Below are 16,070 nucleotides of genomic sequence, written 5' to 3'. Positions count from 1 at the left end.
TCAGAGTTATCTTTGATAACTTCTGGCACTTGTATGACTAGTAACATGTCAACTTTATGTCACAAATGTGTTTTGGGTGGACATTCCCTCTAAGGTATTTCCTTTCGGATTAGTAAAGTCTGTGTTGTCAGACCTTCTGTGCTTCAATTTAGATTAAAAACAATCTATAAAAAAGGACCTGAACTGTAAATCTAACTGTAAGTTTCATTTACAGCAACAGAAAGTATCTTCATAAATGGAATAAAATTTGAAACCGTGTTTTTGCAGCCAGCAAAAGGCAGCGCAAAAGCTACATTGAAACTCATACTTCCTAGACGGTGTCCATCTTCCACCTCGATATCCACGACCATGAATAATTCTGATAACAAGAAGGAGGTCACAGTTAAGAAAGGAGAACCAGTGATATTCGAGTACCCAAATCTCCAGCAGACTACGGGATCAGGGATATCTTCCAGTAGCATGATCATTAAAGCCAATGATGACATCACCATGATGTCCTCCATCTTTGAAGGAACCAGTGGAGACGTTGCTTTGCATTACCCGGTTGACCAGTGGGGAATTAAATACACTATATTCACCCCGACTGATGGACCTTCAAAACACAATGCACAATTTGTTGTTGTTGCCAAGGGCATTTTAACTACACTTACCATTGCCCTCAGTGGAACTGTACATTACAACGGGAAGAATTATAATAAAGGTGACACCATGACCATGGATCTGGAGCCGTTCCACTTCCTGCAGTTGCAGAGTACAGATGACCTCTCCGGAACCACGGTGACCTCTCAACATCCTGCAGCCGTCCTATCTGGCCATTCATGTGTTCCTGGTGTTGGAGGTTGCAGCCTTGTTTATGAACAGCTCCTACCAGAAAAAAATTGGGGAAAGTCCTACTTTGTCTCAGTCCCGTCCTTCTTATCTAGTGACAGCCAAGTTCATGTTTTGGCATCTAAACCCACTTATCTGGAGTACCAGTCAGGTGAAGAAAAGCTGACGACCATCCTAGAAGCAAGAAAACCGATGCAGTTGAAGGTTTCTGCATCCAAACCCTTATCCATCCACAGCACAGAGAATATTCAGGTTTTTCTTTATGGCTTTAGTGGCAATTTTGAAGGCAAACCCTTTGGATCTTTCCTGACCAAAATCCCAGATACTGAATCGTTCTTCCATAATTACAGCCTCGTTGGACAGAAGGGATTTGACAATAATTTGGCCATTATTACAGCGAAGGCCTCAAGTGTATCTGGATTCTTATTTAATGGGAAACCTCTACAAAATGCAGAATGGAAGGCAATCCCGAACACTGAGTACGTCTCGTCAGAAATTAATTATGGTGGAGGCTTCAGTTCCAACACAATGCAAAATCCCATAGCACCTTTCAGTCTCGTAACTATTGGGTACTCAGGGGACATGGCGTATGGCACAGTGGCAGCGGGAATACAAGGTGTGTATGTCATATTCTTCAGTATATCTCATCTATTGTGTCTGGCTTTTGGACTTGTTTTGACTTTTTTTGACTTTTTCTTTCCAGCTCCGGTGTGTTCACTGATTGGATCAAATGGTAATTCACATCTACACAATGAGAAATATTAGGAACAAGTGAAAATAAAAATACTTGTAAATTATCACCAATTGGTCCATAACGAGCTCCGATACAACGAGTTGATTGTCTCTAGTTTCTATCATGTAACAACTGTCTTCCTCTTTGTTCCCCTCCCCCACACATCTGACTCTGTTATCGACAGCTCATTCCTTCCTTTCACTTAAGCTGGAGTTACACTAAACGACTTACCACGGATCATAACCAGCGATACGACCTGGCCGTGATCGTTGGTAAGTCGTTGTGTGGTCGCTGGGGAGCTGTCACACAGACAGCTCTCTCCAGTGACCAACGATCAGGGGAACAACTTTGGCATCGTTGAAACTGTCTTCAATGATGCCGAAGTCCCCCTGCAGCACCCGGGTAACCAGGGTAAACATCGGGTTACTAAGTGCAGGGCCGCGCTTAGTAACCCGATATTTACCCTGGTTACCATTGTAAAAGTAAAAAAACCCCAAAACACTACATACTCACATTCTGATGTCTGTCACGTTCCCCGCCGGCGTCCACAGGGTTAAAACTGCTTTCGGCAAGAGCGCTGCTAATATGCACGTGCTGCTGCCGAGAGCTTCCCTGCACTGAATGTGTCAGTGCCGGCAGTAACAGCGGTGATGTCACCGCTGTGCTCTGCTTTATGGCCGGCGCTGACACAGTCAGGGCAGGGAAGCTCACGGCAGCAGCGTGTGCATATTAGCAGCGCTCTTGCCGAAAGCAGTTTTAACCCTGTGGACGCCGGGGGATGTGACAGACATCAGAATGTGAGTATGTACTGTTTTTTTTTTAACTTTTACAATGGTAACCAGGGTAAATATCGGGTTACTAAGCGCGGCCCTGCGCTTAGTAACCCGATATTTACCCTGGTTACAAGTGAACACATCGCTGGATCGGCGTCACACACGCCGATCCAGCGATGACAGCGGGTGATCAGCGACCAAAAAAAGGTCCTGATCATTCCCATCGACCAACGATCTCCCAGCAGGGGCTTGATCGTTGGTCGCTGTCACACATAACGAGATCGTTAGCGGGATCATTGCTACGTCACCAAAAGCGTGACGTTGCAACGATATCGTTAACAATATCGTTATGTGTGACTCAGCCTTTAGAGATCTGATGATTTTAAAGTCATCATGAAGGATACAATCTATAACAAACCAATCAGCTTTTCCTTTGTACAGATCAACGTATTTTGGCAAAAGCGGATTTTTGCAAAATTTCAATTTTACTCGAATTTTAAATTTTACTTGAATATATGTGCTCATCTGTAGCAGGGATGCATACTTTTAAGAGCCTCAAGGCCAAAAATGCAGGGTGCCGATTGGCTGTCATGGCAGCTGATGACAAGCTGAAGGTTCCTGTTGCTACCATCATTCTACCCCTGGGAAACCCTTCATATCAACTATATTCTGCAATACCTTGGCATATCGGTATATAGAAGAAGTGATCAAAATGTCACAGATTATGTCATTATAAAGGAGTAAATTATAATATTAAAAAAAGTTTCAAAAATAATTGAAAAATATGTTAACGATATAGAACTTTAAATTATCCCCTTTTTCCTATTAAACAATAATAATTACAAAATGTTTTTTAGCTATAGCTGCATTAATAAAGTCCAATCTATCAAAATATAAAATACATACAATATAGAATACATTTAAAAAAAATAAAACAAAATTAATTAGAGTGAATGCAGGAAAGAGAAAAATCAATATATAAAAATAAATCTATAATAAAAAAGAGATGTTTGGTATTTCCACATTCATAAAATCCAATGTAACACCGTACAAAATTAATCGTCCACACAATAAATGCAGGAAAAAGAAAAATCGAAAGATTCCAACCTCTTATTATATTGGTTGTACTGAGAAATTGAAATTATTATAAATTTGGTGATAATTGTAATTTTGATTTTTTTTTTTAGGACTTGGTCTACCATTGGGTTTGAAAAGGAAGCGCAGGGATGTTGGAAACAAGTATGTCTACAATGTTATATTATTGTAATGGTATTCTGTAAAGAAATCTAATATTTGTAAAATGTAATCAGGTCTTCAACTCTCTGTGCCCTGTTTGGATTCGCAGATTGTTAATACTGTGGCATTTAAGGGGTTAAACTGCTTTAATCGTAATTATTGTCAATCCCAATATTTCCGGGCAGATGTCAGCTGTACAGCCTCTGGTGTACAGAGTAATCATGGCTTTGAGCGCCCCCCAGAAATTCACATCCGTCAGAAAGTGGGGTCTGAAAGCTAAATGGTGTTAAGGGTGGACATTCCCTCTAAGTTATGGCCATTCGCATTAGTGACGTCTACGATGCTGAAATTTGGTCCGAAAATACAAGGTGTTCGCTAAATCCAAATATTCCTGGTCAGAATATAATTATGGTGGAGGCTTCAGCTCCAACATCATACAACATCCCACAACACTAGAGATGAGCGGATCAGGCAAAACTCAAATTCGCCTGTTCTCACAGATTTGCCCCGGGAAGTTCGAATTTAATGTCCCTTGTTATTCTGTGTGGTCTATCTCCAGACCCCAGATTTAAAAAATAAAGAAAATCCTTATTGTCACCTCACCACTCACCTCTCCACTCCTCACTGTCACCCTTCCAGTCCTTGCTACCTCTTCAGATTGCCACCACTTGAACTGAAATCCCCGATTTCATGAGACTGGGCCAGGACTTCCGGGTTCGATTAGATAAGGAAGTGTTCTGCACAAGCATGTGAAAGATTATGGGACCAAAATGTCAAGGCCTTGAGGGCTCAGGTTTAGAAATCTTGTTCACGTTGAGTCCATACAGAAGCAAATTACCAAAAAAAATACTTTTCAACAAATGTGAATTTTTGTAAAAATTTAAGTAGAAATCAATTCCGCTCAAATTTATTGGCTCATATCTGTAGAAGACATTTCAGTCTCCTAACGTTTTGGTACTCAATGTATGTGGTCTATGTGTTAGTGGTGCTGGGGTATGAAAGGTGTATATGTCATATTCTTCATATATATTGTGTGTTTTTTTTCCTTGTTTTTGACGATTTTTGACTTTTTTTTTTCCAGCGCCTGAGTGTTTGATCCCTGAATAAAATGGTAAATCACATCTACACTTTATAATAGTGCAAACTAACAAAAAATATTTATATCCCAAAATAATGAAAAAATAACAAACTTGTATATTAGCACCAACTACACCGTACATAGGCTATGATACAACAAGTAGATTGTCTCTGGTTTGTGTGGCGCCCCTAGGGGTATTTGCCACAAAAATAGTTATTGACACAAAATACAAATGTTAAAATAGCAAGACTGCACTACCATCTCCGGCCAGAAGGGGGAGCTCCAGAGACTCCCCTTGATCTATTCTGGTTTGAGAAAAAGATTGGCAGTTGGGTTGAGGAGCTGAAAGTGTGAGGTCGTATAACTGAACTCCTAACAGCCCTATGACGGATTATAGGTCCGTAATACCGATAGTAGGAAAAGAGGAATAGAGAAAAAGGACATTGTGAGAACCGGGTAGTAATAACCTCTACCCAGAATAGGCGCAGAGACGGATACCGGATCCGTGGCTATATTCATTATATATAATACAGCAACCGGAAGGGAGGTGATATCAGCTTCACCAGGGTAAGACGCAGCAACAGACACAGAGTTCAGCAGTACTCCCAGAGGGGGTAAGCCGACAAAAAGGGACTCGGGTTGCCCGTCGAACCAGAGCACAGAAGAGACAGATTGGGTCGGCAGCCAGTTCACAAACAGCAGCAGGGCCATACAGAAACTGCGCATAATAAGAGGTGGAAATCCTGACAGGGTCAAAGTAATTCAGGGTTCTTATACAGACTCCGGTGACAGTATTGGTGGCAAATCCCTTTTTGTTGAAGTAAATTGGTTAAACGTTTCAGCGCCTCAGTCTTTCATTTGGACAATAGCCGTCAATCCAGGATCGGGGCCATCACAGCTGAGAAGACCTGCTGCTGACCAAGTAAGTGTCTGTTCCTTCATGATATCCCTTACACTGTGCATCGCCTGAGGCCACAGCACCGGGTCAAGCCACTAGTGACATCCCCCTTAAGAGACAGACCTCATTGATCTGGTGCTGGGTACCTCGGTCTCCCGGGCGTCACAACTGCTATCATGTGACTTTCTTTTTTTGTCACCCCCTTCCCCACGCATCTGACCCTTTTACTGGCTACTCATCCCCTCTTTACATGTAGAGATCTGCTGCCATCTATTGATTTAAAGTCATCATGAAGGATACGATCAATGACAAATCGATCAACTCTTATCTGTTGTTGTATCTTCAGAAACATTTACTGTATGTTGGACAATGATTGGGAACAAACTTTTGTACAGATCATTGTTCTCCATGTGTAAAAGTTTAAGACTGAGTTATTTTCACTTATTTATGACCAGGCAAACTTTTGTCTTCTTTTCCAAACATTCAAATTCACAAGCTGCAGCACGGCAGGCAGAAACTCTAATAGTGATCCACAGGCTGCTTTACTAATCGTAGAAGGTTTGTTTCTGCCTAAGGATCTCAGCAGTAATCTTCATCTTCACAGGCATATTGTACTGGTACATAAATATTCATCTTTATATACTGGTGCATCTCTATATAATTGTACAGCATGGCAAAGTGTGTAATACAGTAAATAGTTTATTTATGGCGATTGTTTTTTTTTTTTACTTTTTATTAAGCAAATTAAAGATAACTATAAATGTAATAGCTAGTTACAGGCAAAATGACCTCTAGAACACGGCATCTTGTCTGGCAAAAAAAAAGAAAAATACGTTATATAGTAGTGAGGCTTGTATGAAAAAGTTATGGTTGTTATAACTAAGAATAGATGAAGAAAAAATTATCTAGTTGTTTATACAAATGCATCACAAAAAGTCACTGTGCACATGTATGAGTTGTGTCTGTGCATATCTTACATATCATTAACCCCTTCTCTGTCCCGCAGGTTCTGTGCCGATAAATTACATCTAATATTCTGAGATACTGTGATTCCTGGAAGAGACCAAGATAATGGAGGAAAGTTGTCATCTGAAACAAACAGCGTGCACAGAAATCCGAGGGTCTTCTATATTCACTTACAGAAATTTACTTTAAAAAAGTCTTATAATAAATCATCTTTTCTTTCTTTATAAATCTGCAATAATTACTCATTAGGTGAAATTGATTAATGCAAACATCTGATTAGACCTGGAAGTGAGATTATCATTTCCAGGATAATACTAACAGTAAAGAATTATTATAATGTACGGTGACGGATGCAGCAAATATTATAATCTGCTTATGCAATAATAAATCATTCAGCTCAGCTGTGTTGTGTGCAGTAATTACTTCCACCACTAGGAGGCGATGCAGTAATGGACTGCGCTATACATGTAGTACAAGGCGCTAAACATGGAATAACATCGGGTGAGGGGAGATTAGAGTAACATGGGTGTGGGCCGCTTACCATTTGTGAACCTCTAAGGGCAGGGGCGGGCAATGAATTTTCCTGAGGGGTCACATGAGAGACAGTCGCCTATATACCGTAAGAGCCCACACACAGCCTACTGTATACAGTAGGAGCCCCCACATCATAGCCCATACAATATAAGCCCCACATAGCCTCTGATGTGGGTGTGGGCTGCTTACCATTTGTGACCCTCTAAGGGCAGGGATGGGCAATCAATTTTCCTTACTTAATACTGAGCAGAATTTAGTATGCTGCCATCCCCTTAAATAAAGTAGGACCCCACACACAGTCCCCTATATTGTGTAAGAGCCACACACAGCCTGCTGTATACAGTAGGAGCCCCCACATCATAGCCCTCCTACATACAATATAAGCACCACATAGCCTTTGATATTGAGCATGTGCCTCATATAGCCTCTGATAAACAGTATCTGCCTCACATAGCCTATATATACAGTATGAGCCCCCACATAGCCTTTATATACAGCATTAGCCCCTACATAGCTTTTTATATACAGTATGAGCCCCCACATAGCCTTTATATACAGTATGAGCCCCCACATAGCCACACTATATACAGTGGGTACATAAAGTATTTAGACCCCTTAAAATTTTTCACTCTTTGTTTCATTGCAGCCATTTGGTAAATTCAAAAAAGTTAACTTTTTTTTCTTATTAATGTACACTCTGCACCCCATCTTGACTGAAAAAAACAGAAATGTAGAAATTTTTGCACATTTTAATCCCTTACTGACCTCGGACGGGATAGTACGTCCGAGGTCAGCTCCCCTGCTTTGATGCAGGGCTCCGCGGTGAGCCCGCATCAAAGCCGGGACATGTCAGCTGTTTTGAACAGCTGACATGTGCCCGCAATAGCGGCGGGTGAAATCGCGATTCACCCGCCGCTATTAACTAGTTAAATGCCGCTGTCAAATGCAGACAGCGGCATTTAACTACCGCATCCGGCCGGGCAGAAATGACATAATCGCCGACCCCCGTCACATGATCGGAGGCCGGCAATGTGTCAGGACAGTAACCATAGAGGTCCTTGAGACCTCTATGGTTACTGATCGCCGGTAGCTGTGAGCGCCACTCTGTGGTCGGCGCTCACAGCACACCTGAAATTCTGCTGCATAGCAGCGATCTGATGATCGCTGCTATGTAGCAGAGCCAATCCAGTTGTGCCAGCTTCTAGCCTCCCATGGAGGCTATTGAAGCATGGCAAAAGTAAAAAAAAAAGTAAAAAAAAAATGTGGAAAAAATAAAAAAAATATAAAAGTTTAACCCCTTAATCCCATCTGACGTACTATCCCGTCAAGGTGACCTGGGACTTAATTCCCAGTGACGGGATAGTACGTCATACGCGATCGGCCGCGCTCACGGGGGGGAGCGCGGCCGATCGCTGCCGGGTGTCAGCTGCATATCGCAGCTGACATCCGGCACATTAACCCCCGGCACACCGCGATCAAACATGATCGCAGTGTACCGGCGGTATAGGGAAGCATCGCGCAGGGAGGGGGCTCCCTGCGGGCTTCCCTGAGACCCCCGGAGCAACGCGATGTGATCGCGTTGCTGCGAGGGTCTCCTACCTCCTTCCTCGCTGCAGGTCCCGGATCCAAGATGGCCGCGGCATCTGGGTCCTGCAGGGAAGGAGGTGGCTTACTGAGTGTCTGCTCAGTGCAGACGCTGGTAAGCCTGCAGCCCTGTCAGTGAGATCGGTGATCTGACAGAGTGCTGTTCACGCTGTCAGATCATCGATCTGTGATGTCCCCCCCTGGGACAAAGTAAAAAAAAAAATTTTCCACATGTGTAAAAAAATAAATAAAATAAATTCCTAAATAAATAATAAAAAAAAAAATATTATTCCCATAAATACATTTCTCTATCTAAATAAAAAAAAACAAAACAATAAAAGTACACATATTTAGTATTGCCGCGTCCGTAACGACCCCACCTATAAAACTGCCCCACTAGTTAACCCCTTCAGTAAACACCGTAAGAAAAAAAAAAAAACGAGGCAGAAAACAACGCTTTATTACCATACCGCTGAACAAAAAAGTGGAATAACACGCGATCAAAAAGACAGATATAAATAACCATGGTACCGCTGAAAACGTCATCTTGTACCGCAAAAAATGAGCGGTACCCACCTTTCGCCCCATTCAAAATAAATCAATAAAAAAAAAAATCAAATCTACACATATTTGGTATAGCCGCGTTCAGAATCGCCCGATCTATCAATAAAAAAAAGCATTAACCTGATCGCTAAACGGCGTAGCGGGAAAAAAATTAGAAACGCCAGAATTACGTTTTTTTGGTCGCCGTGACATTGCATTAAAATGCAATAACGGGCGATCAAAAGAACGTATCTGCCCCAAAATGCTATCATTAAAAACACCAGCTCGGCACGCAAAAAATAAGCCCTCAACTGACCCCAGATCATGAAAAATGGAGACGCTACGAGTATCGGAATATGGCGCAATTTTTTTTTTTTTTTTTTAGCAAAGTTTGGAATTTATTTTCACCACTTAGGTAAAAAATAACCTAGTCATGTTAGGTGTCTATGAACTCGTAGTGACCTTAAGAATCATAATGGCTGGTTAGTTTTAGCATTTAGTGAACCTAGCAAAAAAGCCAAGCAAAAAACAAGTGTGGGATTGCACTTTTTTTGCAATTTCACCGCACTTGGAATTTATTTCCCGTTTTCTAGCACACGACATGGTAAAACCAATGATGTCATTCAAAAGTACAACTCATTCTGCAAAAAATAAGCCCTTACATGGCCAAATTGACGGAAAAATAAAAAAGTTATGGCTCTGGGAAGGGGGGGGGGGAGTGAAAAACGAACACGGAAAAACGAAAAATCCCAAGGTCATGAAGGGGTTAAAAAAAGAAAAACTGAAATATCACATGGTCATAAGTATTCAGACACTTTGCTCAGACTCTCATATTTAACCCCTTCACCCCCAAGGGTGGTTTGCACGTTAATGACCGGGCCAATTTTTACAATTCTGACCACTGTCCCTTTATGAGGTTATAACTCTGGAACGCTTCAACGGATCTTGCCGATTCTGACAATGTTTTCTCGTGACATATTGTACTTCATGATAGTGGTAAAATTTCTTCGATATAACTTGCGTTTATTTGTGAAAAAAACGAATATTTGGCGAAAATTTTGAAAATTTCGCAATTTTCCAACTTTTAATTTTTATGCCCTTAAATCACAGACATATGTCACGCATAATACTTAATAAGTAACATTTCCCACATGTCTACTTTACATCAGCACAATTTTGGAACCAAAATTTTTTTTTGTGACGGAGTTATAAGGGTTAAAAGTTGACCAGCAATTTCTCATTTTTACAACACCATTTTTTTTAGGGACCACATCTCATTTGAAGTCATTTTGAGGGGTCTATATGATAGAAAATACCCAAGTGTGACACCATTCTAAAAACTGCACCCCTTAAGGTACTCAAAACCACTTTCAAGAAGTTTATTAACCCTTCAGGTGTTTCACAGGAATTTTTGGAATGTTTAAATAAAAATGAACATTTAACTTTTTTTCACACAAAATTTATTTCAGATCCAATTTGTTTTATTTTACCAAGGGTAACAGGAGAAAATAGACACCAAAATTTGTTGTACAATTTGTCCTGAGTACGCTGATACCCCATATGTGGGGGTAATCCACTGTTTGGGCGCATGGCAGAGCTCGGAAGGAAAGGAGCACCATTTGACTTTTCAATGCAAAATTGACTGGAATTGAGATGGGACGCCATGTTGCATTTGGAGAGCCCCTGATGTGCCTAAACATTGAAACCCCCCACAAGTGACACCATTTTGGAAAGTAGACCCCCTAAGGAACTTATCTAGATGTGTGGTGAGCACTTTGACCCAACAAGTGCTTCACAGAAGTTTATAATGCAGAGCCGTAAAAATAAAAAATCATATTTTTTCACAAAAATGATTTTTTCGCCCCCAATTTTTTATTTTCCCAAGGGTAAGAGAAGAAATTGGACCCCAAAAATTGTTGTGCAATTTGTCCTGAGTACGCTGATACCCCATATGTGGGTGTAAACCATTGTTTGGGCGCAGGGCCGAGCTCGGAAGGGAAGGAGCGCCATTTGACTTTTCAATGCAAAATTGACTGGAATTGAGATGGGACGTCATGTTGCGTTTGGAGAGCCCCTGATGTGCCTAAACATTGAAACCCCCCACAAGTGACACCATTTTGGAAAGTAGACCCCCTAAGGAACTTATCTAGATGTGTGGTGAGCACTTTGACCCAACAAGTGCTTCACAGAAGTTTATAATGCAGAGCCGTAAAAATAAAAAATCATATTTTTTCACAAAAATGATCTTTTCGCCATTTGTTTATTTCCCCAAGGGTAAGAGAAGAAATTAGACCACAAAAGTTGTTGTGCAATTTGTCCTGAGTACGACGATACCCCATATGTGGGGGTAAACCACTGTTTGGGCGCATAGCAGAGCTCGGAAGGGAAGGAGCGCTATTTTACTTTTCAATGCAAAATTGACTGGAATTAAGATGGGATGCCATGTTGCGTTTGGAGAGCCCCTGATGTGCCTAAACATTGAAACCCCCCACAAGTGACACCATTTTGGAAAGTAGACCCCCTAAGGAACTTATCTAGATGTGTGGTGAGCACTTTGACCCAACAAGTGCTTCACAGAAGTTTATAATGCAGAGCCGTAAAAATAAAAAATCATATTTTTTCACAAAAATGATCTTTTCGCCATTTGTTTATTTCCCCAAGGGTAAGAGAAGAAATTAGACCACAAAAGTTGTTGTGCAATTTGTCCTGAGTACGACGATACCCCATATGTGGGGGTAAACCACTGTTTGGGCGCATAGCAGAGCTCGAAAGGGAAGGAGCGCTATTTTACTTTTCAATGCAAAATTGACTGGAATTAAGATGGGATGCCATGTTGCGTTTGCAGAGCCCCTGATGTGCCTAAACATTAAAAACCCCCACAAGTGACACCATTTTGGAAAGTAGACCCCCTAAGGAACTTATCTAGATGTGTTTTGAGAGCTTTGAACCCCCAAGTGTTTCACTACAGTTTATAACGCAGAGCCGTGAAAATAAAAATTATTATTTTTTTCACAAAAATGATTTTTTAGCCCCCAGTTTTGTATTTTTACAAGGGTATCAGGATAAATTGGACCCCAAAAGTTGTTGTCCAATTTGTCCTGAGTATGCTGATACCCCATATGTGGGGGGGAACCACTGTTTGGGCGCATGACAGAGCTCAGAAGGGAAGGAGCGCCATTTGGAATGCAGACTTAAATGGATTGGTCTGCAGGCGTCACGTTGCATTTGCAGAGCCCCTGATGTACCCAAACAGTACAAACCCCCCACAAGTGACCCCATATCGGAAACTAGACCCCCCAAGGAACTTATCTAGATGTGTTGTGAGAACTTTGAACCCCCAAGTGTTTCACTACAGTTTACAACGCAGAGCCGTGAAAATAAAAAATCTTTTTTTTCCCACAAAACTTATTTTTTGGCCCCCAGTTTTGTATTTTCCCAAGGGTAGCAGGAGAAATTGGACCCTAAAAGATGATGTCCAATTTGTCCTGAGTACGCTGATACCCCATATGTTGGGGTAAACCCCTGTTTGGGCACACGGGAGAGCTCGGAAGGGAAGGAGCACTGTTTTCCTTTTTCAACGCAGAATTGGCTGGAATTCAGATCGGATACCAAATCCCGTTTGGAAAGCCCCTGATGTGCCTGAACAGTGGAAACCCCCCAATTATAACTGAAACCCTAATCCAAACACACCCCTTACCCTAATCCCAACAGTAACCCTAACCACTCCTCTAACCCAGACACACCCAACCCTATTCCCAACCGTAAATGTAATCCAAACCCTAACCCTATCTTTAGCCCCAACCCTAACTGTAGCCCCAACCCTAGCCCCAACCCTAGCAATAACCCTAGCCCTATCACTAGCCCTAACACTAGCCGTAACACTAGCCGTAACACTAGCCCTGACCCTAGCCCTAACCTTAGCCCTAACCCTAGCCCTAACCCTAGCCCCAACCCTAGCCCTAACCCCAACCCTAGCCCTAACCCTAGCCCTAACCCTAGCCCCAACCCTAGCCCCAACCCTAGCCCTAACCCTAGCCCTAACCCTAACCCTAACCCTAACCCTAACTCTAGTCCTAACTCTAGTCCTAACTCTAGCCCTAACCCTAACCCTAATGGGAAAATGGAAATAAATACATTTCATTTTTTTATTTTTCCCTAACTAAGGGGGTGATGAAGGGGGGTTTGATTTACTTTTATAGCGGGTTTTTTAGCGGATTTTTATGATTGGCAGCCGTCACACACTGAAAGACACTTTTCATTGCAAAAAATATTTTTTGTGTTACCACATTTTGAGAGCTGTAATTTTTCCATATTTGTGTCCACAGAGTCATGTGAGATCTTGTTTTTTGCGGGACGCGTTGATGTTTTATTGGTAACATTTTCGGACACGTGACATTTTTTGATCGCTTTTTATTCCGATTTTTGTGAGGCAGAGTGATCAAAAACCAGCTATTCATGAATTTCTTTTTGGGGAGGCGTTTATACCGTTCTGCGTTTGGTAAAATTGATAAAGCAGTTTTATTCGTCGGGTCAGTACGATTACAGCGATATCTCATTTATATCATTTTTTTTATGTTTTGGCGCTTTAATACGATAAAAACTATTTTATAGAAAAAATAATTATTTTGGTATCGCTTTATTCTCAGGACTATAACTTTTTTATTTTTTTGCTGATGATGCTGTATGGCGACTCGTTTTTTGCGGGACAAGATGACGTTTTCAGCGGTACCATGGTTATTTATATCAGTCTTTTTGATCGCGTGTTATTCCACTTTCTGTTTGGCAGTATGATAATAAAGCGTTGTTTTTTGCCTCTTTTTTTTTTTTTTTCTTACGGTGTTTACTGAAGGGGTTAACTAGTGGGCCAGTTTTATAGGTCGGGTCGTTACGGACGCGGCGATACTAAATATGTGTACTTTTATTGTTTTTTTTATTATTATTTAGATAAAGAAATGTATTTATGGGAATAATATTTTTTTTTTTTTCATTATTTTGGAATTTTTTTTTTTTTTTTTTTACACATTTGGAAAATTTTTTTTTTACTTTTTTACTTTTCCCCAGGGGGGACAATACAGATCGGTGATCTGCCAGTTTGCATAGCACTCTGACAGCTCACCGATCTGAGAGAAGTGCAGGCTGCTTCACAGTGCCTGCTCTGAGCAGGCTTCTGTGAAGCCACCTCCCTCCCTGCAGGACCCGGATCCGCGGCCATCTTGGATCCGGGTCTGGAGCAGGCAGGGAGGGAGGTAAGACCCTCACAGCAACGCGATCACATCGCGTTGCTGCGGGGGGCTCAGGGAAGCCCGCAGGGAGCCCCCTCCCTGCGCGATGCTTCCCTGCACCGCCGGCACATCGCGATCATGTTTGATCGCGGTGTGCCGGGGGTTAATGTGCCGGGGGCAGTCCGTGACCGCTCCTGGCACATAGTGCCGGATGTCAGCTGCGATATGCAGCTGACACCCGGCCGCGATCGGCCGCGCTCCCCCCGTGAGCGCGGCCGATCGCGTATGACGTACTATCCCGTCGGTGGTCATACGGGCCCACCCCACCTCGACGGGATAGTACGTCAGATGTCAGGAAGGGGTTAAGTCACATGCTGTCCATTTCCTTGTGATCGTCCTTGAGATGGTTCTGCTCCTTCATTGGAGTCCAGCCGTGTGTAATTAAACTGATAGGACTTGATTTGGAAAGGCGCCAACCTGTCAATATAAGACCTCACCGCTCACAGTGCATGTCAGACCAAAGGAGAATCATGAGGTCAAAGGAACTGGCCAAGGTGCTCAGAGACAGAATTGTAGCAAGGCACAGATCTGGCCAAGGTTACAACAAAATTTCTGCAGTACTCAAAGTTCTAAGAGCGCAGTGGCCTCCATAATCCTTAAATGGAAGAAGTTTGGGACCACCAGAAGTCTTCCTAGACCTGGCCGTCCAGCCAAACTGAGCCATTGTGGGAGAAGAGCCTTGGTGAGAGAGGTAAAGAAGAACCCCAAGATCACTGTGACTGAGCTCCAGAGATGCAGTAGGGAGATGGGCGAAAGTTCCACAAAGTCAACTATCACTGCAGCCCTCCACCAGTCGGGCCCTTATGGCAGAGTGACCCAATGGAAGCCTCTCCTCAGTGCAAGATAAATGAAAGTCCGCATAGAGTTTGCTAAAAAAACACACGAAGGACTCCAAGACTATGAGAAATAAGATTCTCTGGACTGATGTGATGAGATGAATATATACTGCTTAGAATTATCACTGAAAAGGACTATGTGGAGAAAACCAGGCACTGCTCTTCACCTGCCCAATACTATCCCAAAAGTGAAACATGGTGGTGGCAGTGTCATGCTATGGGGGTGTTTTTCAGCTGCAGGGACAGGATGACTGGTTGTCATTGATGGAAACATGAATGTGGCCAAGTACAGAGATATCCTGGATGAAAACCTCTTCCAGAGTGCTCTGGACCTCAGACTTGGCTGAAGATTCACCTTCCAACAAGACAATGACCCTAATCAGACAGCTAAAATAACAAAGGAGTGGCTTCAGAACACCTCTGTGACCATTCTTGACTGACCCAGCCAGAGCCCTGACCTAAACCCAATAGAGCATCTCTGGAGAGACCTGAAAATGGCGTCCACCAACATTCACCATCCAACCTGACGGAACTGGAGAGGATGTGCAAGGAAGAAAGGCAGAGGATCCTCAAATCCAGGTGTGAAAAACTTGTTCCATCATTCCCAAGACGACTCATGGCTGTACTAGCTCAAAAGGTGCTTCCACTCAATACCGAGCAACGGGTCTCAATACTTATGACCATTGGATAGTTCAGTTTTTCTTTTTTAATAAATTTGCAAAAATTTCTACATTTTTGTTTTTTTTCAGTCAAGTTAGGGTGCAGAGTGTACATTAATG

The 16,070-nt window shown here is 42.3% G+C and overlaps 1 protein-coding gene across 1 annotated transcript; it reads left to right on the top strand.

The window, feature by feature from the left end:
- The first annotated feature begins 220 nt into the window (after positions 1–220).
- Positions 221–6,914, top strand: LOC143768751 (IgGFc-binding protein-like). Its single transcript, XM_077257401.1, has 5 exons — positions 221–1,444; positions 1,532–1,561; positions 3,522–3,573; positions 4,652–4,681; positions 6,553–6,914. Exons 1-4 carry the CDS (start codon positions 349–351, stop codon positions 4,656–4,658), a joined length of 1,185 nt encoding a protein of 394 aa, XP_077113516.1. The 5' UTR covers positions 221–348; the 3' UTR covers positions 4,659–4,681; positions 6,553–6,914.
- Positions 6,915–16,070: the final 9,156 nt, after the last annotated feature.

This window comes from Ranitomeya variabilis, chromosome 4 (assembly GCF_051348905.1).
Source record: "Ranitomeya variabilis isolate aRanVar5 chromosome 4, aRanVar5.hap1, whole genome shotgun sequence".
NCBI classification, from domain to species: domain Eukaryota; kingdom Metazoa; phylum Chordata; class Amphibia; order Anura; family Dendrobatidae; genus Ranitomeya; species Ranitomeya variabilis.
The sequence above is the reverse complement of the archived record's forward strand: the minus strand, read 5'-3'. Positions and strand labels throughout refer to the sequence as shown.